This window comes from Embiotoca jacksoni, unplaced genomic scaffold (genome assembly GCF_022577435.1).
Source record: "Embiotoca jacksoni isolate LCO1_2020_lvr unplaced genomic scaffold, fEmbJac1.0.p SCAF_2, whole genome shotgun sequence".
In the NCBI taxonomy this organism is placed as follows: Eukaryota; Metazoa; Chordata; class Actinopteri; family Embiotocidae; genus Embiotoca; species Embiotoca jacksoni.
The window spans coordinates 9,329,125-9,354,321 of NW_027185340.1; the positions used below are offsets into that span (position 1 = coordinate 9,329,125).

Sequence of the window (25,197 nt, forward strand, 5' to 3'; positions counted from 1 at the left end):
TTCATGAGATTTATTTTGTCTGTGCTCGAAGATCTGAGAGGGAAACCCGGCCGAGCAGCTGTTAGATTAAACCTTGGTGAGCTTTAGATCGCAGATGTTTTGCAAGAAAATAAAAAAAATCCAGCGAGAGTTCGTGTCGTCCGGTCCCGACGTTACTGATGTTGACAGTTCAAAGTCCCGTCTTCAATTTTTTTACTGGAAATCTTGTTAATTTTGCTGCGTCACCACAAAGACGGGGACGGTAGGACGTGCAACTCCGACCGGCTGCAGCTCAGTTTGTTCTCCAAACATGAAATCGACAGTAAATTTCCACGTAGGTCCGTCGGTAGCGCTTTAAAAAAAAAAAAAAAAAAAAAAAGCAAACAACTTCGACACAAGTCGTTGTTTCCGAGACGCCGTCTGGGGTGAAACCATCTGTTGTCCTGCGCCCTCGGGCTGCTCGTATAGTTTTACTCCCGAACGGTGACCTTTGACCCCAAACGCTTTCAGCCCATCCAGGATGTTTTCACCAAAACAATCTGTAACACGATCACCTCGATCACCTTCCTCCTGCTGCAGACGAGCTTTCACCCGGACGTCAGTAAAACTGCCTCCGACAGTCGTCACGGCATCGCGAGCACGTTTGGTACCACATTCACACGCAGCGACCTTTTCTTAAAGCGCTGGAAAATGTGATGATATTTGTTTGTCTTTGGTCCCGAAGCGTGGACGCTGCAGGTCCAGGAGACACCGGACCACCACCAGAAAACGCAGATGAAGTCGTTAACTGGTGTTCGAGTCGAAGTCAGCTCAAATAAAACACAACATCAACGGTTCCTGAACGGTTCCTGTCACTGTTGGCGACCTGAGACAGCTGCATCGGCTCCACACGCAACATTAGCCTGTTTAGGCTAATGTCGCAGTGGACATTATCTTGTTCAGACCAACATAGCGGCTGTGTGTGTGTGTGTGTGTGTGTGTGTGTGTGTGTGTGTGTGTGTGTGTGTGTGTGTGTGTGTGTGTGTGTGTGTGTGTGTGTGTGTTGGCACATTTTGCGCACAGCAGTGTGTTTTTACAAAAAATATATGTTGATGTGACTGATTTATTATTTTTGACATTGAACGGTAACAGTTGTAATTTCTGTGGTCGTTGTACGAACATCAGCAGCTGACGGGAAAATCCTGCGTTGGAGTTTTAATAATGTTCCTGAAATTTAAAATAAAAAAAAACAAAAAAATCATATTTGAAACCATCATGTGTCGTCTTGAGTCAAAGTTTTGGTGTTTGTTTTTGTGTCGAGACTTTTCTGCTGTTTCCTCCACATGGCTGCGTACAGTCCTCCTCGGACCAGCAGCTCCTCGTGTCTGGACAGAACCGAGAGAGGAGGGGAAGAGGAGGAGGAGAAGATAGAAGAAGATAAAGAGGCGATGATGAAGAGGAGATGATGAAGATGAAGAAGAGAAGATGAAGAAGATAAAGAGGAGATGAAGAGGAGATGATGAGATGAAGAGGAGAAGATGAACTTCATCATTCAGGAAACATTTCTATCTTCTCTTTGACTTTGTACTTTATGAATTATCATTAAACTTGAACACACCTGTTTCTACAGACACTTGAATATCTGGTTTTAACGATGGCATCTCAAAAGACCAAAAAACAACAACATTTAAATATAAAAACTGACTTATTTAACTTTTGAGAAGAGAAAAATGGAGGATCAAGTCCCATTTGGGATGAGACAAAACCCTGTGCGGAGGAGCAGGTGGGTCACCGATAATGTCTTGTGACACTGGCGCTGCTTTAAGAACAAAGTTGAGCTGTCTGGAATCCTCCTGCAGACTTCAAGCAACTTTACTATGAATTAATAAAAACCACAAGTCTGTCAGTGTCTGAACCGGCAGACGAGAGGAGAGAGGGGACGTAGATAGAAAGGACGTAGAGAGAGAGGACGTAGATAGAGGGGACGTAGATAGAGAAGACGTAGAGAGAGAGGACGTAGATAGAGAGGACGTAGAGAGAGGGGACGTAGAGAGAGAGGACGTAGATAGAGGGGACGTAGATAGAGGGGACGTAGATAGAGAGGGCGTAGAGAGAGAGGGCTGGGGAAGGAGCCAGCGGTGAATCTGACAGATCTGATTGGAAACCTGACGATACTACGTCCCGCCCACTGATAGCTGTAACCTGACTGCACCACAGGCCTGTCAATCAAACAGACACGCCCCCAAAAAACAGGTCTTTTTGAAGCTTATTTTCTAATGAATGAGGGATTATTTTCAGATGGATGTCCAGAAAACTAATAAGAAGGAGTGACTTTAGCTTAACAACACTGAGATAACTGCTGGAGACATTTTATTGACTTTGTATTTGATGAGAGAAGTTGAATGGGAGTCTATGGAGCTGAAGGCTTTTTGGAGCCGACCTCTGGTGGCACTCGGTGGTATTACAGCTGAAGGCACTTCTGCATCGGCCTAATGTTTTTACTCCCGTGTAAACGACAGAATCCAAACAATCCACATCAGTTAACCGGATCAATATAAATTCTCCAATAGTAACTCAGTGGTGTAGAGACGCTGTTCTCCAGTAGAGAGAACCAGTGAGAAGTTAAAGGGAAGTGACAGCAGCTGTGTGGATATCTATCAGCCTCCTGACGGACCACCTGCCCAGAGACGAAATCCGAAGGGGAAAAGGTCACCTGTGATCAGTGACGCTAAATAATAATAAGATGACAAAATGAAAGCCATGTTGATGTCAGTGGACGGGATGAGGACTCTTCCCGTCTCAGTTTCCTGATACGCTCCCACGCTTTGTGAAAGGACGCCGGGTGGATTCTGACACCGGAGGTGAGCTGTGTTTACATCACACTGTCAATCAAAAGATGAACGTCTTCAGGTCGCTATGCACGCCTGCAGGGAGCGACGGACAGTGGGCTCCCATCGATATCACAGCCAGCTCCGATATCAAAGGGCGAGCGTGTGTGTGTGTGTGTGTGTGTGTGTGTGTGTGTGTGTGTGTGTGTGTGTGTGTGTGTGTGTGCCTCTGGGGGCTGAGAAAGATACCAGAAGGTTTAACCGTATCTCACACACACACACACACACACACACACACACACACCCGGTGACCTGCCTCACCTTCCTCTCTCTGCGATCCGCCCGCTGTGAAGCACCAGGATCTGGTCGGCGGCGATGACGGTGGACAACCTGCAGCGTCACACAGACGTTTTTCTGGAGCCGTTTACGACAAACACGACAGCGAATGATCACATTTAAACAAATAAAAATAAACCATTTTCTCCAAACGAAGAGGATCAATCAGTACGACGGATATCAGCGACACGCTGAGGACAAAAAAAAAAATTGAGGAGGAAGATCATTTTTTTTTCTTTTGCATTTCGTAAATAAAGAAGAAATATCACGAATAAAGTGCAAATGTTGATAATAAGATGAAGCTCGTCTGGATATCTGTTGCGACGGGCGTAACCATGGATACCATCACATCGGTCTGTTTCCAATTGTTTCGGTGCGCACGAACACGGCCACGTTGTCCAAGTTGGTGTTTCTCTTTCTGAACAGATGACATTTTAGAAACGATCTGTTCAAAGTCCTGAAACTTTTTTACCGAAAACTGCGTTCATGTTACTGAACGTGATTCTGAAGTTCGTCCACACACGACGCGTCTCGGAGAATCATAATCCATAAATAAAATGTCAACTTTTTTATTGACATTTTGGCAAAATTTGAAAATAATCCTCTTCCTCTTGTTTTTTTTTCCTTATTGTGGCCCTGATACTCTATCATACAATCATTTACTTCAATATATCATCTTTATTTATTATCTTTATCAACCAGATACAAAAATTAGTTAGTACATAAATTAACATTTAAATCTTTAATAAATGTTATTAAGAGACATGTTAACAGTTACTTAATGCTTATTAATGAGTTAATTAACTGGTAGTTGATGCTTATTACTGAATTTACTTCTGTTTATAGACTCTTTGTGTACTAAATAAAAAGTGTATAAATTAAAACCTTACTAAACATGGACACATTTAATAAAAGATTCTAAACACAGTAGTTAACTGTTAGTTAACGCTTATTAAAGTAATATTAACAGTAAATGAATGCACCTTTTTAGTGAAGTGTTACCCATTATTCCTCAAGTTTTAATGAAATTAAAAATACTCTGTAAAGAACTAAAACACACTTCACTGCTGACGCACACACACAAACAGCCGAGTGTGTCGCTCCGGGTTGGAGAACTCTGCATGAACTTGCTCGTAAATTATTCACGTTATTATAAATGGCCGCTCTCTGATGAGAGTCTGATTAAAGCCACACCCAGTGATGTAAATGGCTCCACACCGGACTGTACCGGACTGGACCGGACCGGGTCATGTGACCCAAAGAGGAATCCAAAGAGTTGGTTCCTGATGTGCACAGATGAAATGTCCCTCACGGACACCTGCTGTGACTTCATGAAGGAATTAGAAGGTGTGAATCTGAGGGAGCGATGAGGACGTGTCGCCACGGCGACGGAGCTCTGCCGCCTCTCCGAACTGCTGAGTGTCACTTTAAGCTCCAGCAGGAGCACCACTCTGCTTTAATGTCATCACGGCTATCTTTGGACGGCCACCTTCAATATTTGATAGAAACCCTCGGTCACAGGTAGAAATATCTTTCCCCAGAGACTGCAGACGTCAGAGTTTTTTTTTCTTCTTTTTTTTCTCTGCGCTCATTGAGGCTTTGTCAGCGAGAATAAATCACCCAGCGTGTTTACGGGCAGAAAGGACACTCAGGGTCGACAATTCACATCCTGGTTTTAAGGTCAGCTTCAGCAGAAATTTTAATCCGTGAACGCAATGGAGGATGAAGTCACATCAGCTCGTGGTGAGTTTGAAGGCCTCGTGTGAATGTTTGTGACACTAATTCACGATAAAAAGACCTCGTAGTAACAAGTCAAGAGTTAAACCTACAAATAAAAGTGTTCGTAGCTTCCGGTTCTGATAAATGAGGCCGATGCAGAAGTGCCTTAAGCTGCAATACCACCGAGTGCCACTAGAGGTCGGCTCCAAAAAGCCTCCGGCTCCGTAGACTCCCATTCAACTTCTCTCATCAAATACAAAGTCAATAAAATGTCTCCAGCAGTTATCTCGGTGTTGTTAGCTAAAGTCACTCCTTCTTATTAGTTTTCTGGAGGTCCATCTGAAAATAATCCCTCATTCATTAGAAAATAAGCTTAAAAAAGCCATCTCTCTGTTTGATTGACAGGCCTGTGGTGCAGTCAGGTGACAGCTACCGGTTGGCGGGACGTAGTATCGTCAGGTTTTCAATCAGATCAGTTAGATCCACCGCTGGCTCCTCCCCCAGCTCGTCCAAATATGGTCACTTCCTGCTCCAAACCACTCCGAACTAGCAAAGATGGTGACGGACAGAATCTGAACTGGAGACTTCATAACGTTCACAAGCCAATGATGACATCACTGATGGTTGCTGATTGGTTTTATCTCACGACGGTTAAATCAACAATAAAATGTGCAGAAACTGACGAAGTCTGATTACTTCCTGAAGAAATTGAGGTTTATAGACCCGCACGGGATTACGAGTAATCAACAGGAAATGAACGCAATAATCTTTTTTTTTTTTTAAATGTATCCTGGTTAAATCAATGAAAGCTTAAAGAGGCCTCTCTCAGGTGTATTTACTAAATATTTATCCATCTTTTTATGTCGGTTTATTGTGAATAACAAGGTGACATATTGATGGTTTTCTTGTACCTTCAGGAAAAGGGTAAAAAAAAATAAAAATCCTCCATCCTATAAGTGAACTTGATGAAAAGGTGATTTCAGCTCGGCCTTCGACTGTGGTGATTGTGTGTGTATGTGTGTGTGTGTGTGTGTGTGTATATGTGTTTTAATTTCATTTTGGGCTTCGGGTCCATAAACAGTCCTGATCCCGGCAGCAGACTCCATCTGCCGCTGCCGTCGGAGGATTAAGAAGCTGCTGGATCAATTTGTTGGAAGATTACGGCTCAATATCGCGTCGAAAAAAAGTCTCCACGCGACTCTTTTTAAATCAGACATCTGCACCTCTCACTTTTGTTGACCTGTCATCACCTCGTATCGTCCAATCAGCTTTAAGGTAATCTTTCCATCCCTCTCTTTGTGTTGCGTCTAATCCCGTTCTCTCCTCTCATGTTTGTTTTGTTGTTTTTTTTCCTCTTCGGGTTGATCCCGTGTCACCGCCGTTAATCCGCCTGAAACGCACCGCGACCAGACTTCCACCTGGAACACCTGCACGTCTCTGAGCTCAGACTGACGGCCCGCTCGACAGCTGAACGTTCATCGAACCATTTCTAGACGAGACGACGGGGTCCGATGCTCTGACTCTGTTAGTGTGCATGAAGTTTGCTGATTAAATCTGGCTTCTGGATTAAACTTCAGGTACACTAATGTGGAGCTAATTAATATAAAACCCTGAATAAGAAACCAAACATGTTCTACAAATGTCCAACTATTTACCAACATAGAGGGAGTGTTGTTAATGTATTAGACGGCAGGTTTTTAAAGATGGTGACGGACAGAATCTGAACTGGAGGATTCATAACGTTCACAAACCAACGGGTGACCTCACTGATGGTTGATGTCTGACTGCATCACAGGCACTAATTAGAAGGAGTTTATATAACGACACCATGATGACTCAAAACATTCACTGAAACATTTTGTATTTCAGGAGAGAACTTGATGCTTTTTCATTGGGAGTCTGTCGGAGCCGACCTCTAGTGGCACTCGGTGGTATTGCAGCTTAAGTCACTTCTACATCGGCCTAAATTTTCAGAGCCAGAAGCTACTAACACTTATATATCCAGTCTGTGGTTTAAACAAGAGACCTCCTCGATCGTAAAACACCAGCTTCTAGCCTGTCTCTGTCTCAGATGACGTTCGAACCTCTCGTTAACGCTCACCTGTGTGCGACCACCACGGTCGTCCGGTTGCTGCAGACCTCGGCCAGTGAAGCCTGGATGTTGCTCTCGGTCTGGGTGTCAAGGGAAGATGTGGCCTGCGGGGCAAAAACACACAGCGTGTCAGGGAGAGAATAGGAAGTGACACGGACAGAAATCAGGATTGATGTTGAAGATGTGTCACACTTTCCAAAATGTTGTTGTTATTGTGTTATTAGGTTTGTGTTGAAAGTTATTGAGGAGCCATGAACAGGTGCACGTGCTGCCGTTTTAACCTGTCAGGTGTTCACTATGTCTCTTAGCGGTTCAGTGTGTGTTGGAGCCAATCAGCAACCAGCAGTGACGTCACCCGTTGGTTTGTGAACATTATGAAGCCTCCAGTTCGGATTCTGTCAGTCACCAACTTTGCTAGTTCGGAGCGGTTTGGAGCAGGAAGTGACCATATTTGGACGAGCTGGGGGAGGAGCCAGCGGTGGATCTGACTGATCTGATTGGAAGCATAACTGTACTACGTCCCGCGTACCGATAGCTCAAACAGACACGCCCCTAAAACAGGTCTTTTTGAAGCTTATTTTCTAATGAATGAGGGATTCTTTTCAGATGGATCTCCAGAAAACTAATAATAAGGAGTGACTTTAGCTAACAACACCGAGATAACTGCTGGAGACATTTTATTGACTTTGTATTTGATGAGAGAAGTTGAATGGGAGTCTATGGAGCCTTTTTTGGAGCCGACCTCTAGTGGCACTCGGTGGTATTGCAGCTTAAGACACTTCTGCATCGGACACATTTTTCAGAAGCTGCGAACACTTTTATAACCGCTCTGCGTTCGGAGCTCTCGGGGAGTTGAAGAGGATCTTCATGTCCTCACCTCGTCCAGCAGGATGATCCGAGGCGCCTTCAAGATTGTTCGAGCGATCGCGACTCTCTGCTTCTCCCCCCCACTGAGCTTCAGACCCCGCTCGCCCACCTCGGTGTCGTAACCTGCTGGGAAACAATGACATCATCCTCAACACATCCTCAACACACACACACACACACACACACACACACACACACACACACACACACACACACACACACACACACACACACACACACACACAGAGAGCCTGACCCTGAGGCAGCTCTAGGATGCGGTTGTGGATGTCGGCAGCTCTGGCCGCTCTCTCCATCTCGCAGCTGCTGGCTGTGACTCGGCTGTAGCGGATGTTGTTGCCGATGGTGTCGTTGAACAAGACTGTGTCCTGGGGAACCACGCCGATGTACGACCTCAGAGACGTCTGACGCACCTTGAAAGGAGGGGGAGATCGATCTGTCAGAAACATGTGGACGTTTTACGGAACTGCATGCGTTGGGAACCGACTCTGAAGGCGTCGCTTTGATCAGACATTTTTATTTTGAAGCAGCTTTCTGTATCTGCTGTTAAAATAAGAGCTTTAAATGCTTTTTAAATCACATTCATTCAACACTAAAACAAAGTTCAGTCTCTTCCAGCTGGAAGTGGAGAAAACTAATTTAACATGTTCCTCGTTCCATCATAAGACTACATTTCCCAAAAACCCCGTCACGTCCTGTTGTTGCGGTTAGCTAGCAGCGGTTTGTTTTGATGGTGAGAGGAGAAGGGGGCGGAGCCTCGCTGATTGGAAATGAACACTTATTTTTGGCAATACAGTCAGTATTATTTTGAATCTGACTTAATGATGTCATACTTTCAGCAGAGCTTCTGTTCACCACGTTTTTTGGAGAAAAATGTTGGCAAAATTGCAAACTGCTGCAAATATTGTGGATAATTACTTCAATTTGCGTTAATTATTGCGATCGCAATTTGCTGGCGGGACGAATTAATGGATGATTCCACTTTATTTCAACCTGCCGTGTCTCAGTGGGTCGGGTTAACTTCAATTCTCCACCTCCTCGCAGCTTTCCAACTAACCAGGAATCGGTTTTAGATGAATTCATGGGGAAACACAGTCACTCTGAAATAAAGCGGAACAACCCTTTAAATCTTCATCATGTCATCATGAGTGCATGTCGAACCTGTGGAATTAAAAACCACGTCTCAGTTGGTGAGATGTTCACATAATAAACTTATTACATGCTTCTGTTGAACTGGGTGGAACTCTCTCTCTGCTTTCTGTCACACACACACACACACACACACACACACACACACACACACACACACACACACACACACACACACATCATACATCTGCATGAATGTTGCATGGCTTAATTCATCCTATACTATATAATGCATGCTGCCCCAGGTCACAGACAGCGCGCACACACACACACACACACACACACACACACACACACACACACACACACACACACACACGCGTCTCTTCGTCTCTGCAGCCTTCTCACATCTGCTTTTACCCGGTCGCCTCCTTTTTCTCCTCCACATCTGATTTATTTCACTCTTTATTTGGCCTCATGTGATGTTTTTTTTTACATTTATTTTTAGAGAACATACATGTTTATCTTCTGTGTGTTTCAGGGCTGAATCTACATTTTTATACACCAAGCCGAGCGTCTGAGTCTTCGTCGCTTCCTGTGTACACCTCGGAGCCTCGTTTGTATTTCATGTTACTAATATTTCATACTGAGGCCGACGACAGGACAGCGCACGTGTTTTGAACAGGAAAATATCAGCAAAATATATACAAGAAAACCCATCATTTTAGGGTGTTGGCAGCAACATCTTAAATTGTATGAAACATAAAACATTGACTCGAGCTGCGTGTCAGCGCTGCAGTGATTTAAAGGTCCCGTATTCTATGAATTCAGGTTTCTTTTATTTTTTTTTATTTTTTTATTTTTTTAGAAAGCAGCTGTAAATCCTGTGAAAGTGTCGCAACAAAGTGTAGGAAGAAATACACAGCTCGTATTCAGCAGCTGTAACATTCGGACTTCTGCAGGTTTGTGATGTCACAAACTCACGCCGACGTCACATCATCGCACTTGGCGCGATCCCGCTGAGTCCAACTTTTGTTTTCGGGGAAGAAAACACGGAGCGGTCGTTCTGTCGTGGAGCTAACGAGATGCAGAACGGAAGAAAACCTGCGGTCGTGCCGGGCCGTGTGTCACTCAAGAAAAGTCAGCCAATCAGAAGAGAGGGAGGGTCTCTTATATCAACAGGACTTAAAGACACAGATAGTCCATTGTTGCAGTGGAGAGGAGATGGAAAACGATACCGAGATGCATGCTGGTTCTTAAAACTACAAAAATGTCTTCTGATGGGAATCAAATAATGAATGAAAATAAAACACAGGAAAAGTGTAAAATATGGGACCTTTAAGCTCCACTGATCGATATCTTCATATTAATAACGGGGCAGGAGCTGCTTGTATTTATCTTTACATCCTTCATTCTTTTGCTTTTACCGTCCGCAAATCCAACGCTCTCCTTAATTTCTGGTTTATTTTTGCACTTCATGTCGCCTCCCCTCCGTGTTTTATTTCCAGAAACTACGACTGCTGTATGGAATTAATGTTAACGCCCCATAAAGAAGCTGAACATCACGTCTGACCGGAGCTCTGCAGCATCAATACGAACGAACGAGCTGGAAACCCAACAGGTGGTGAAGAGATGTCACACTTCCTGATTTGATCTGTTGTTTCTGAGCTGTTTAAACGATCAGTGAATCAGTCGTCACGTGTTTACTCTGTTCGAGTAGAAACGTCTTTGGCTCTGGATCGCTCCAGAAATAATCTCCGGTTAGTGCGCAGCGCTCTGAGACTTTCCTGTGGAAAAGCTTCTCTTCACAACCACAACAATACAAATTTCCTGCACCGGCTCGGTTTGGCTGGTAATCACTCACTTTCCCCTAATTTGATCTTTGCTTTTGGTATTTATTCCGCCAAGGAGCAACATGATGGAGCATCTGTTTCTGATCGAGGAGGGTTACCAGCACATGTTGGAGGGACGGGAAGGCGTCAGACGAGGTTTTTTATTAAGGCATCTCATAGAAAAATCAAGTGAGGAACGAAGAAGGAAACATTGTGGTATGAGTTCCACACGTTTTTCTTGCGCAGTGGTCCGGGTGTGTCTGCGATTCTTTACGCAACTGAAACTTGAGCAGAGAAACATCAGATTTTAGGGAATAAAGATCTTCAACATTTACAGCCAAGTGTTCCTGAGCCCATGCAATGATTTCCAATCTGTTTTTAAAGCGGTGCCGCCTGAGAGCCCGAAGATCACCGTCGTCAAATATCGGTTTTCAGCCTTCTCTCTTTCCTTTGGATTTTTCAGGAACAGATATTGTTCCACTCGCCCGCTCACAGCACATTTAAAATGGGCAAAAAACTTGACGTGTTGTGGGGCTGGAGAAGCCTGTTGCCATGGCGCCACAGTTCAGGTGGTTTGCAGCGAGTGTTTTCCTCTTCAGAAGCCTCAGAAGGTCCCAGAAGACCTCAGTGTTGACAGTCTGACAAACAGCTAACAAACAGATAATTTCGCTAAAACCAGCTGAACTCAAGTTAACAAAAAGCTAACAATGCTAACAACCAGCTAACAACAGTTAATTTTGCTAAAAAAAAATACCCAACAACAAATAAACCAAAGTTAAAAAACAGATAATTACACTCAACCCTCAGAAGGTCCGTTCACCTTGATAAATGCTGTAAAGTGGATAAAGTGGGCGGGACAGCAGCACCAACACGCCTTAGCAGCAACTAAATTCAAACTGCTGTTTATAAACATTAAAAATCTAAAAAAAAAAAAAAAAAACCTCACTAATAAAGGACAAACAGATGAGTCACGCCATCGTTCAGGCGTCGGCCTGCCGAGTCATCGGAGCTTCACCACATGTGGCGTCCACATGCAACACCGGCCCGGCCAGACGGAATAAAAACATCCCCCGAGGTCTGAGAGTCTGAGCGGCATCCACGCTGTCGCCTGATGAAGCATGAACGTGTCGGACGCAGTAAAACGCACATGTGAAACAGAACCACAGGACTCAGGGATGCAAATAATCCGGCGCCGAACCCACTGTAAGACCAGAACCTGCAGGTTTGTAGAGATCATTAAAACAACTTTACATTATTTACAGTTGAGAAGACTTATTGTTTTTGGTGTCTGTTTGATTGACAGTCCTGTGGTGCAGTCAGGTTACAGCTATCGGTGGGCGGGACGTAGTGTCGTCAGGTTTCCAGTCAGATCCACCGCTGGCTCCTCCCCCAGCTCGTCCAAATATGGTCACTTCCTGCTCTAAACTGCTCCGATGGTGCAAGGATGGTGATGGACAGAATCTGAACTGGAGGCTTCATAACGTTCACAAACCAACGATGACATCACTGATGGTTGTCAATCAAACAGACACGCCATCAAAAACAGGTTGTTGTTTTTTTAGCTTATTTTCTAATGAATGAGGGATTATTTTCAGATGGACCTCCAGAAAACTAATAAGAAGGAGTGACTTTAGCTAACAACACCGAGATAACTGCTGGAGACATTTTATTGACTTTGTATTTCATGAGAGAAGTTGAATGGGAGTTTATGGAGCCGGAGGCATTTTGGAGCCGACCTCTAGTGGCACTCGGTGGTATTGCAGTTTAAGGCACTTCTGCATCGGCCTCATTTTGCAGACCTGGAAGCTACGCACACTTTTATGTACAGACTGTGGATGTAACCCAACACAACAACAGAGTTAAGCCTGAGGAATTTTACCATCTCCACCTCCTCCTCCTCCTCCTCCTCTTCCTCTTCCTCTTCCTCCTCAAAAAAACCCAACACATTGATAAACAGTCTGAATCTCATTAAAGAGACGCTCACATGTGTGGATGTGCGTGCTGATTTAACAATCCTCCTGCGGTGAAATTAAAAATGAGCGTCATCATGACCAGAACGAGCAGGTGTTTGTGTGTGTTTGTTGTTAAGTTGTTGTTTGAGACTTTTGGAAAATCATAAACAGAGTTACTTCAAAGAGACAATAAATGGACTGACACACACACATACACACACACACACACACACACACACACACACACACACACACACACACACACACATCTGGTGTCTGGACTCGTTGATGCATTATTCAGAAACCTTTTACTATGATTTATTCACAGTGTGACTGGAGCTCAGGCCAGCTGTGTGTGTGTGTGTGTGTGTGTGTGTGTGTGTGTGTGTGTGTGTGTGTGTGTGTGTGTGTGTGTGTGTGTGTGTGTGTGTGTGTGTGTGACAGAGGAAGGGAGGAGGATGGAAACAGCAGTAAAAAGTGAACGACAGAGATAAAGACCAGACTGAAGAGCGATGAAACGGGCAGTGTAATTGAGACACGTGAACAGGAAGAGAAGAAGAAATGGACGTGACGCCGGCTCCTTCAGGTGATTGATTTGGTCGTTAGTTGAGGAGTAAACGTGTGTTTGGTCAAAAAACATTTCAATAAAGTGTCTTTAAAAACCGTCAAACTCTGATGAGGAGAAGAAGTCGTTCGTATGAACAACGCAAACCTCCTGTAAGTTTAAAAGTGCTGACTCAGCTGTTAAAACACGCCGAGTCGGCAGTTTTAAACTCCAGCCTGACTCATACAGACATGTTTTGCACATCACTGAATTAGAAAGGGTTCAACCACACTATTTCTCATACAGAGGTTAGTTGTGATTTTAACCCGCTAACTGCCCAATGTAATCGACAGCTTATTTAGGCTGATATAGCAGTTAATATTAGTTGATCTGGGTTCATGTAGCTGCTTACGTTATTTATGCTGATCTAGCAGTAAACAGTTGCTTACTGAGGCTGCTGTAGCAGTTAACGTGTAATGTTAGCGTGTTTAGGCTGAAGTAGCGATGATGCTGCTCAATGTTAAAGGCTACGACCATTAACATTAAGTTTATGAAAATATGAAAATATGAAAATATAAAGCCACGCATGTGCCTGCTGATTCAGAGGTGTGTTTTCCTCTGTGCGGTTACCGTGGAGACGTCCTGCCCGTCGATTCGGATGCAGCCGCTCTGAGGGTCGTAGAATCTGAACAGCAGACGCAGGATGGTGCTTTTCCCGGATCCAGACGGGCCAACCTGCACGGACCAACTCTCACTGAGTGTTTACGACATACAGCAGCGTCAAAATAAAGGTTCAAACTACATTAAAAAAAAAAACTCATAGCTTCAAAATTAAGTGTTTTTAATGAATTACCAGTGATGGAGAATGTTTTTTTTATTGTTTGAGTACTGAAGCATCTAAATAAGTCCAACCATCAGACTTTGTATTTGATGAGAGAAGTTGAATGGGAGTCTATGGAGCCGGAGGCTTTTTGGAGCCGACCTCTAGTGGTACTCGGTGGTATTGCAGCTTAAGGCACTTCTGCATCGGCCTCATTTTTCAGACATGGAAGCTGCGAACACTTTTATATACAGTCTGTGGTGGAGACAGAAGTCTAATTAAAATAAAAACTAAAACTATCAAGTTTATCTTTTTAAACCGGTAATAGTGACTCATTTAAAAAAAGGACTTGAGAGATGATGTGAACATAGAAAGACGTACCAAAGCGACGGTCTTTCCTGCCTCCACTGTAAAGGTCACATCCCGGAGGACCTCAATGCTGCATGCAAACACATGTAGAAAAAGTCAGGATCAAATCAACCTTGTTTATTTCAAGTTCGCATTTTTAATTCTGGCAGAAAAAAAAAAAAAGTTTGTGGAGTCAAAAAAAAATCAAGCAGGACCAAAAAAACAAAATAAATATTTCTCCGAACTGACTTATAAAAGTTGGCCAGTTTTTCACAAAATTCCTCCTGATGTCAGGTGATGGCAACCAGGTGTGATCCTACAGAGGAAGTGGCTTCTTGTCTTTCAAAATAAAAGCCATTAGAACACCGATCAGGATGTTATACTGACTGAATGTGTGTCCGATATAGTTCAACACTCATCCAAGCTACATTAGAGAAGAGTGGATGAACTACAGGACGCTAACGATGCTGATTGCGTGCCATAAAATCCGGCAACTTATGACTTTGATTCTCAGGGACGAAGATCGTTATTTAACCAGCCTCCACAGAAAAGCAGAAAAACAGTCTGTTGGCCATTTTAAGTCTTTGTTTTTATGAACAACTGAATTAAAATCGAATGATATAAAAACCATCAACAGATCTTGTGTTGGCTACGCACCCAGACACGTAGCTGAAAGTGACTCTGTCAAACTCCACCTGACCTGCTGAGAGGTGCAAGTCATCTGCATGCTCAGCATCCTGAACCTGAGAGGAGGAGGAGGAGAAGGAAGAGGAGGAGAGGGGAAAAAAACAAGGAGCACATGAGAAGTGATAGCAGCGTGGAAATGACATTCCTTCGTTTTAATTTATTGCCGGAAATATGATCCCGATAAAAGAAAAACTAATCTGAACTCAAGTCTGTAACGGTTTGATGCTTCGGCTTCAGGGCGCCGATTGGGATTTGGCCGTCGTATGTCTTTCAAGCCGATGGCTAAATGGTGTGAAATCGACTGTTGGTTTGTGAATGTTACGAAGCCTCCAGTTCAGATTCTGTCCGTCACCATCTTTTGGTAGTTCGGAGCGGTTTGGAGCAGGAAGTGACCATATTTGGACAAGTTGGGGGAGGAGCCAACGGTGAATCTAACTGATCTGATTGGAAACCTGACGATATTACGTCCCGCCCACCGATAGCTGTAACCTGACTGCACCACAGGCCTGTCAATCAAACAGACATGCCCCCAAAAACAGGTATTTTTGAGACATTTTACTGACTTTGTATTCGATGAGAGAAGTTGAATGGGAGTCTATGGAGCCAGAGGCTTTTTGGAGCCGACCTCTAGTGGCACTCGGTGGTATTGCAGCTTAAGACACTTCTGCATCGGAGTCATTTTACAGAGCCGGAAGCTACGAACACTTTTACATCCAGTCTGTGGATGTCCATTTTGTGTCAAATTAAATGAGTGAGTTTGGAAGCAGCTTACTGTTTTGTGCAGTTAATAATAAGTCGATGTTAATAATAAATAGATGCATCTCCTCATAAGGAGGGCAGATGATGAATAAGATGCAAACAGCAGTGGTCTAAGTATAGATCCCTGTGGGACACCTCTGGAGGTGGATCTATAGCGCAGCGGTTGGGGGTGTGGAGGAAACTTCAGAAGTTTAATGGTGCAGTTTGTTATTTTTCTTTCCTTTTACCTCTTTGTTCACCTCATTCCTCTTCCTCCAGTTTACGGAGTTCTTCCCTTAAATCTTCATCCCTTCATTTTCTCATTTCCCTTTTTAAAACTTAACAAGTTTGATTGCTGTCTAAAAAAAAAAGGATCCCTCTCTCCTTCCTGACCTCCTCCTTCTCCTCCTCCCTCTTCCCTCCTCCTCTTCCTCCTCCTCGCCTGCAGCTTCCCAAGCCAAAGAAAAGGGCCGCTGTGTTTTTAAGGTGCTCTAATGCTTTTGTCTACATTCATGTGGCTGTTTAACATATCAAGGGCCTGTGAATGTAGGAGCCTTTAGTGAGGCAGCCGGAGGACGCCCTTTCCCACCGAAACACACACACACACACACACACACACACACACACACACACACACACACACACACACACACACACACACAGACTCTGTGTTTTAGTATGTGCACTAATACGCACAGTCACACACAAACACTTGTTGACCTCCTAATCCGCTGACCTCTGGCTGCGCGAGTCTTTTTCCGAGCAGCACTGAAGCCGACTGACTCCGATCAGAAGTCAACAATAAAAAAGAGTCAAGTTCTCATCATCTACTCATCTGTAATTCTTACACTTCATTTATATTTTCTTCTGATTACACAACTCTGTGATCGACATGATGTTCTGTCATATAGAAACTAATTTAACTTTTATCTTGTTTTACTGCATTTCTAATGGCAGTCTGTTACTTTTCATGCTGATTATTAATAAGATCAGGAAATTTTTATTTTATTTTATATAATTTACAATAATTCAGAAATATTATTTAAACGTATTTCCAATTGATAATAATTGTCGAAAAAATGTGTTACAAATAAACACATACAAATTACATAAATATTCAACATGATAATCCGGAAATGAGTAAATGAACAGTTGAGAAACACTGTGGGATTAAAGTCAAAGTCAGGGCGTGACTCATCACTGAAGAACCTCATCACAAACTCCTCGTGAAGTTTCTGTGGCCTTTAGGGGGGCGTCCAACCCGCTGGTCGCAATCTAACAGTCTGTTGCAAGATCGACTGAATATGGAGCAACTACAAACCCCCCCTCCCGCCGCCGCCGCTGCCCTCCCTTACAGCAACCACCTCCACACCCGAAGCTGTAAATTTTGAGACTCACCTCCTTCTGCTCTGTCAGCAGCACCAGCATGTTCTCCATGTCCACAAAGGCACTCTGAATCAGCCTGCAGACACACACACACACACACACACACACACACACACACACACACACACACACACAACACACACACACACACACACACGAGATGCACAAGTGTTTCCACTGCAGCGGTAGAAACAGATTGTTTTTTTTTTTAGATTCAAAGCCACCAGATTTCCGTCAAATCTGGAAATATTTAGAAGAATTTAGAAACCTTTGAAAACAATTGTGATTTTTTTTTCTGAAGACCTTGAAAGTCTTCAGAAAGTTTACAGCGATGAAGCAAAAGGAAAACACCCCAAAACAATATTGAATGACGGCTTTGATCACGTTAACTTTCTTGTACAGACGTCACGTCACATGTAAACACGCGTCTGACTAAATTTGAACATATGAGGAGCCGGTTTTGAATTCATTCAGCCCCTGAAGTGTGCATCTCACCTGTAGTAGGTACCGAACCAGTTGAGAGGAGTGTACAGCTGGATGATGTAGGTACCAAACAGGACGTAGTCTCCAACCTGCAGGACAGAAGAGACACGGCGCAACGCACCCGTCGGCCCACTAGAGGACACTGTTGTCAGTCACGCGTGTCCTCGATTTAGCCGTCAAAAACTACGCGATTAGTTTGAGAAAAAAAAAAATACTTGTTTCAGGTTCGTTTTTTTTTGTGTTTTTTTAAGAAATCCACGTCGCTTTCTCACAAACTCAAACCCCCGTTTCCACGGCGACAGTTCGATGCGACCGCCCCGTCCTCTCTGCTCCTCCGACGCTGGCTGTATGTGCGTGTACTTTCACATTACGTCCCATTAGACAATAACTAAAAGCTGCTAATTGATTTTCTCTGAACGCAACAGTCATTGACTTATTAACATGAAATAAATGTGACACCTGGAATCGTCCCTCGGAGACCAGGTGGGCGCAGAGCAGCGACCCGGCGAGCAGTCCCGACCCGATGATGACGTTCTGGGTTTGATTCAGCAGAGCGAGCGACGCCGAGCTCTTCCACTCGCACTGCTGCACAAACACAAGCAGTACACAAAACCAAGAAGTTAAACGTACGGGAGACTGAACTGTGTGAATGTTATGATAAGGAGGGATTTTATTCTCCAGCCGACAGCCACGCGATCCCACCTGATATTTGAGAATGGCCTCCTCAAAGCACTGGACCTCGTAATCTTCAGCGTTGAAATATTTCACCTGTGAGAAACAGGAAGTGAAAGGCAGTTTGCAAAATGTTCAACCAAGCAGTGAAAACCAAACAACGAACATTCACAGCCTTCACGACGGAACGATTTCTCCAATAACTGCTGCGTCAGTTCGAGCCAGGCGTCCCTAATAAATTGGCATCTAAGTGTGATGTGTTTGTGTCATTGAACATATGAACAATGTAAACTAACAGCAACGCTCTGTAAATGCAGACTTCCTGTAAAGTGACGTACGGTTCATACAGGAGGCCGTGACGGGAATAAAATAAGGTTTCCGTGTCGTGTCGTGTCGTCATAGCAACAGACGCGCAGCGAACGTTTTTCTACCGTCTCGAAGTTGAGCAGGGAGTCGACGGCTCTGGACTTGGCGTTGTTGTCTTGATTGTTCATCTCTCTCCTGTATTTGGTCCTCCACTCTGTGATCAGGATGGTGCAGGCTGCAGGTGGGGAACAGGCTGGTCAGTCAATCAATCAATCAATCAATCAATCAATCAATCAATCAATCAATCAATCAATCAGTGTGCCCTACACAGACTGTATGTAAAAGTGTTCGTAGCTTCCGGGTCTGAAAAATGGTTCCAATGCAGAAACGTCTTAAACTGCAATACCACCGAGTGCCACCAGAGGTTCAACTCCTCCAATTAAAATACAAAGTTACGTAGTTATAGAGCTTCAGGTTTCATATGGCAGAGGTTGGGGTGGAAGGATGGGTCAACAAAACACTAGAACTGACGGCCAACGTCGTCTTTTTTTTTTTTTTAACCACGACTGTTCTTTTATTATTGTAACCATGACGACTGAAGGTCCGTAACTTTAGCAACTTGTGCTAACCCCAACCAGGGTCTTTCCCTGATTATAACGCGAGTTGTTTAATAACCACAACAATTTATTTCTAAGCAGCGATTCTTAATAAAAAACATTTTTTTAAAAGGCTGGATAATCAGGAAGCGACTCACTGAGGTAGAGGAGCATGCAGGTGAAGACGATGAGTCCGAACCAGACGCTGAAGTAGGACACGAAGTAGATGATGGCGATGAAGATGTCGCAGACGGTGGGGATGATGCTGAACAGGATGTAGCTAGGAGACAAAAGGACAGTCGCGGGTTACCCGTCGCCCCGCTGCATCGTGCAGCCACGGTTACCGCGGTGACGCCTCCTTTCCGTCCCACCTCAGCAGGCTGTTGATGGAGGAGGTGCCGCGGTCGATGCTCCTCAGCACGTCGCCGGTGTGCCTCTCCAGGTGCCAGCGCAGCGACAGGCCGTGCAGGTGGGAAAACAAACGCACCTGAAGAGCGGAGGGGGGAAGGACAGAGAGAGAGGCCATCACACCACGACGGGTTCAAAACAACGCGCAGAAGAAGACATAGACGACGGGTACCTGAACGCCTCGGCTGGTGAACTGCTGCACTTTGATCCACAGAAACTGACGAAGGTTGCTGATGAAACCGGACGTACCTGCAGGGAAAGAAACGTCAAAAGAGCTTCAATTTGACATATATATTTACACATTTGAGAGTTCAGAGAGTGTTTCTGAACGCAGCACAGCGATGCAAACGGAGCAGCAGGAAGCAACGACCTTCATGAGGAAGTATTCAGAGTTCAACAAGCGTTAACGTGACCCCTGGTACGTGAACATTTGTGATGTCACTGCTGGACCTGAAACTGGAGCAGAGGAACATCAGATTTTGGGGTCAAACTCTGTAAATGGTCAACAGAGACCCTCGAAAGTCTTCAGAAAGTCTACGGCGATGAAGCAAAGGGAAGACGTCCCAAAACAATATTGAATGACGATGATCTTCGGGCTCTGCTGCCATGATTCTGTAGTGGAAATGACTGCATGGGCTCAGGAACACTCAGCTGTAAGTGGGCGTGTTAAAGATTTTTGTTGCCCAAAATCTGATGTTCCTCTGCTCCAGTTTCAGGTCCGCGGTGAAATCACTAATGTTCTCGTACCAGCGGTCACGTTAACGTGTGGAACTCAGTGACGATGTTGAACTCTGAATACGTCCTCATGAAGGTCGTTGCTTCCTGCTACTCCGCGTGCATCGCTGTGCTGCGTTCAGGAACACTCTCTGAACTTATTGATCCACCTTCGTACATAACGTACACATACCTGCACCTCCTCCTTGTAGGAACTTGAGCAGCGTGTAGATGCAGACGGTGGCCGTCAGTGAAGTCCACGGGCCTCCTGCTGAAAGCTCGTTCACTGCACGCACACGCACACACACACACACACACACACACACACACACACACACACACACACACACTCTCAGGTGTCCAGTTTAAAGCAGAACTTTGTGTATATTTGTAATGCAGCAGGTTTTCATGCGGCTGAGGCCTCTGATCCTATTAAACTTGGTCACAGTGGAAACCAACCAAACACACAAACACTCCCCGCTGCCACACAGACACAGTCGCATTCACATTCATTACCGTTTTGTACAAGTGCTGGGAATCGGGATGAAACGAAACGAATGGGGAGAGATGAAGGGAGGAGGAGGAGGAGGAGGAGGAGGAGGAAGAAGAGGAAGACTATATCCCAGACAGAGACAGAAGAAAGGAGATGGACATGAAAATAAGATACAAAGATGAATAAAGAAATGTGTGTATTGTACGTTCTTGAACTTTCCAGTGTTTGTTTTCAGCGGGTGGTGGTGGTGGTGGTGTGGGGATGTGGGGGGGGTGTTCAGCTCTTTGGCATAGGGTCGTGGAGTCGGAGGGGTGAGGGAGGGGGGTGTCAGACCGGGAGACAAAACGGCCGTTGTACCGGTGTGTTAACTCCACGAGAAAGGCCACTAATGCCGGCTAAGCATGACTGGCAGGAGGGGTGACCTCCCACAAAACCCTCACACACACACACACACACACACACACACACACACACACGCACAACAACCCCTCTCCCCTCCCTTCCCCCCTTGAAACCGTCTCCACGCCTTCCTCATCACACAAAGCCACGGCCGGCCTCCTCCAGCAGCTTTCATGTTGCTCCAGAAGCCAAACGGCCGCTTCGCTTCCCTGAAAGCAGCCAAAGACAAACTGTGACTCTGACTTCCTGTGAAGTGGCGGCGCTGGTTCGTCGGACGCACACCTGCCTACAAAGCAGGCTGCAAAAGACCTCCGCAGGGGATGACATCACTTCCTGTTGGAGGCTGAGTCCTCCTCTTCATCATCATCATCATCATCATCCTCCTCCTCCTCCTCATCCTCCGCATCATCCTCTGCATCATCCTCCGCATCCTCATCATCATCCCTATCATCATCATCATCATCATCCGCATCCTTATCATCATCATCATCATACTCGTCCCTCAGCAGCTCCACTGGTTTGTAACCGAGGCAGCATTACTGTTTGTAACGATGGAAGGTAGATTTCCATCCATCCAAGCGTCCATCCATCCGTCCATCCAAGCGTCCATTCAACCATCCAACCGTCCATCCATCTGTCCATCCAACCGTCCGTCCAACCTTCCATCCGTGTAAAACTGCAGATCCACTCTGACACTCCACAGACTTCTTAAAGGCTAAAGTTTAAAGTTACCCCGGTTCACCTCTGACTCACCTCTAATAGCTCTCTCTTTTTTTTTTTTTTTTTATCAGCGACTGAATGAAATAGGTGAAACCAAAATACATTTCGTTGTGATTATCAGACAAAACAAAAGAGCGGCCACATAAAGCGCCACATCACCAGAGAGCTGTCCGTCAGAGCTCTGCAGGGAACACACGTCTCCTCAGCAGCCTGAACTGAGCACAGGTCTGCAGCTGGTTATCAGGAGAACACGAGCTTACGGTAGAGTCAGCCACAGGTACGGAGAAGGTAGGACGGGCTTCAAACACGTGACCACAGCACCATCTAGAGGATTACAAACTGAAGTGCAGCCGCCCGGCAATCAACGGGAGCCGCAGACAACAAGCTCAACGGAGCAGCTTCATCTACTTTAAAAGCAGCAGGTTGAGTTTCGGAGTTTGGAGCCTCTGTTTTTTTTTTTTTTTTTTGGCTTCTTACCGATGTTCTTGGAGTAGACGGGCACCAGGACGTTCACCAGCCGCTCGGCCACCAGCAGGCCCCCACAGAGCAGCACCAGGCCCTGCAGCGCTGCAGCGCCCCGGGGCCACACGTAGGGCAGCAGCAGCCTCACCTTCATCCCGAAGCCCTTCCACGCGGAGGAGGAGGAGAAGGAGGAGGGAGGGGAGGACGGTCGGATCTGAGGATGGAAACACGGGAAGTACTGATGACTGCTGACTCACCTGTCACGCTGAAACACCAGATGTTTGTAGAGGAGGCAGGAATGGATTTTAATTTCCATGTTTGATGTTTCATGTGTAGTTTTTGTAAAAAAAAAAATTGTCATTTTCAGACTCGGCATGAAAAAAGTAAAAAAAAAAAAAAAATTGTGATGATAGTAAAAAGTACTTGGTTAAAGGATCGTTCTACTTTATTTCAGCCACAGACTGTTTATAAAAGTGTTCGTAGCTTCCGGGTCTGAAAAATTAGAAGTGTCTTAAGCTGCAATACCACCGAGTGCCACTAGAGGTCGGCTCCAAAAAGCCTCCGGCTCCATAGACTCCCATTCAACTTCTCTCATCAAATACAAAGTCAATAAAATGTCTCCAGCAGTTATCTCGGTGTTGTTAGCTAAAGTCACTCCTTCTTATTAGTTTTCTGGAGGTCCATCGGAAAATAATCGCTCATTCATTGGAAAATAAAGCAGCTACACAGAAGCGAGATTCAAACTAAATATATATCAGAGTATAATCGGTGTAAAGGTGAAAGGGCACCGCTGTGTGTTTAGAGGATCTGAGAGTTAGCATATACGCAAATCGTTGTTATTCCTTCTATTAAAACCTGGTGCTTTCATTACCCACAATGCAGCTGGATGGCTGACAGATTTATAAAACACCTGTAAACACGCGTAGATGTGTGAAATCTGTGTGGAGCGTCGAACTTCATTGAGTTACAGCAGAATTTGTTAAAAACTAAAATCCCGTGAGTCTCAGAGTTACCTCGACGTTTACCGCTCCTCTTCGTCCTCCGGGTTCCCTCCTCGACGTCACGCCACCGTCGGCCATCGCACTCTGTTTTAATTAACTGGAGCTGTGCTGCTGCCTCGGAGTTCAACCTGCTGAGAGGCGGTTTCAGTGGACACACACACACACACACACACACACACACACACACACACACACACACACACACACAAACACATGATTCTGTTGTGGTTTGAGCTTTGAGTTAAAGTAGCTGTGGTCAGCGATTTGCTTTGACCTGCAGGTGTGTGTGTGTGTGTGTGTGTGTGTGTGTGTGTGTGTGTGTGTACTCACTCTCAATGCTTTCAAAATAAAAGCCTCAGATTTGTCAAATTTAAACCAGGTAATAAAAAACATTTGACCTCCTGAAAGTGTCTAAACTTTATTTTACAAGAGTCTCACTTCATTATTTTCTGTTTATCTGCTCAACAAAGTTTATTTTCATTTAGTAAATGAGATGAATGAAGGCTTTTTGACCCCACCTCCTGCCCCGCCCACACACGAGGCCACACCCCTTAAACGTCACTTCGCCCGGCTGCCTCCACCTCAACTGTGTTGGACGTCCTCATCTTTTTTCGACGTAAGCGCGATCAGTGGCTGCTGGCTGTCGAGCTAGCTAGCTGCGTATCAATTTAATGATTTGTACGCTAAACTTGAGGGGGTGGGCGGGGCTTAATTGATGCCATGTCTCCACCCACTCAGATGGATCAGATGAAGGACGTCTTTACAGGAAACTATCAACAGTTTTAAAAGAGAAATTTGACGCACCTGTTTTCTTTGTGACTCCCTTCCGATCGGCAAAATCTCTTCTGTCACATCGACATCAGCGGCGGTTAGTTTCCCATGTTGCCTCCACAGTCTTTGCGTACAGCGGGTTGCTGTAGCAACCGTAAAATGCATGATACCGAGGCTCCATTCAAGATGAGGTGATACGGCGGCCCAGTGGTTCAATGTTGTTAATTATCATTATGTTATTATATTACTATCGTTATTGACTCTTCAGCTCAGGCTGAAGATGCAAACTGATGATACTTTTCAAGGAGGATGATTTTAATATATTTTAGTTTTTAAATTAATCAGAGCAATTGTTGTTTTCAGGATGAAAACCGTCACATCGATTCAAACATGTCAACAGGAAGTCGCAGTCTCGTGAATAACTTAACGAAACAGGGAGTGACAGGGTTTGTGGGAGATGTGGTCTTATGATGGAATGAGGAACATGTTAAGTTTTCTCCACTTCCAGCTGGAAGAGACTGAACTTTGTTTTCGTGTTGAGTGAATGTGATTTAAAAAGCATCTAAAGCTCTTATTTTGACAGCAGATGGAGCTTCTGTATTCTATATTACAGTATAAAGCTCTTATTTTGAAGGCAGATGTATTCACAGTCACAGACTGTCTGTTCTGGAAAAAATACGGCACTTTTAGACAGTTTGAGCTCAGAAAATAGTAAATTATAGATGACCTCTTTCTTCGTCAGGAAGTAGTTTTAAAAAAAAAGGTAGTTTTTGCCAATTCTCGTAATTTAACCACAAATTTTAATTAAAAAAAAAAATATAATAAAATGTTGCATTTTCAATTGATGCATTTTGAAATTAACCAGGTTTCACATTCTGATTTTGATTATTGTATTGTGTATTTCTGCTATATTTCCTCTCAGAAAATAAAAAATATCTTTCCGAGGTAATGTTTTCTG

The 25,197-nt window shown here is 44.6% G+C and overlaps 1 protein-coding gene across 1 annotated transcript; it reads right to left on the reverse strand.

Moving 5' to 3' along the window:
• Positions 1–9: 9 nt before the first annotated feature.
• On the reverse strand, positions 10–19,527 carry abcb6b (ATP binding cassette subfamily B member 6 (LAN blood group) b). Its single transcript, XM_069154430.1, has 14 exons — positions 19,430–19,527; positions 18,801–18,910; positions 18,400–18,465; positions 18,157–18,282; positions 17,710–17,786; positions 17,227–17,290; positions 15,061–15,146; positions 14,437–14,494; positions 13,866–13,970; positions 8,057–8,231; positions 7,811–7,923; positions 6,943–7,037; positions 3,108–3,176; positions 10–1,343 (listed from the first exon to the last, which is right to left on the reverse strand). The coding sequence occupies exons 1-14, from the start codon at positions 19,443–19,445 to the stop codon at positions 1,232–1,234; spliced, it is 1,272 nt and encodes a 423-aa protein (XP_069010531.1). The 5' UTR covers positions 19,446–19,527; the 3' UTR covers positions 10–1,231.
• Positions 19,528–25,197: the final 5,670 nt, after the last annotated feature.

Excerpts from the sequence above, each read along its gene's own strand:
- abcb6b (XM_069154430.1), bottom strand. Across the intron at positions 17,787-18,156 it reads TCTCCGAGGGACGATTCCAG|GTTGGAGACTACGTCCTGTT; the intron begins GTGTCACATTTA and ends TCTGTCCTGCAG. Across the intron at positions 14,495-15,060 it reads ACTTTCAGCTACGTGTCTGG|CATTGAGGTCCTCCGGGATG; the intron begins GTGCGTAGCCAA and ends GTTTGCATGCAG.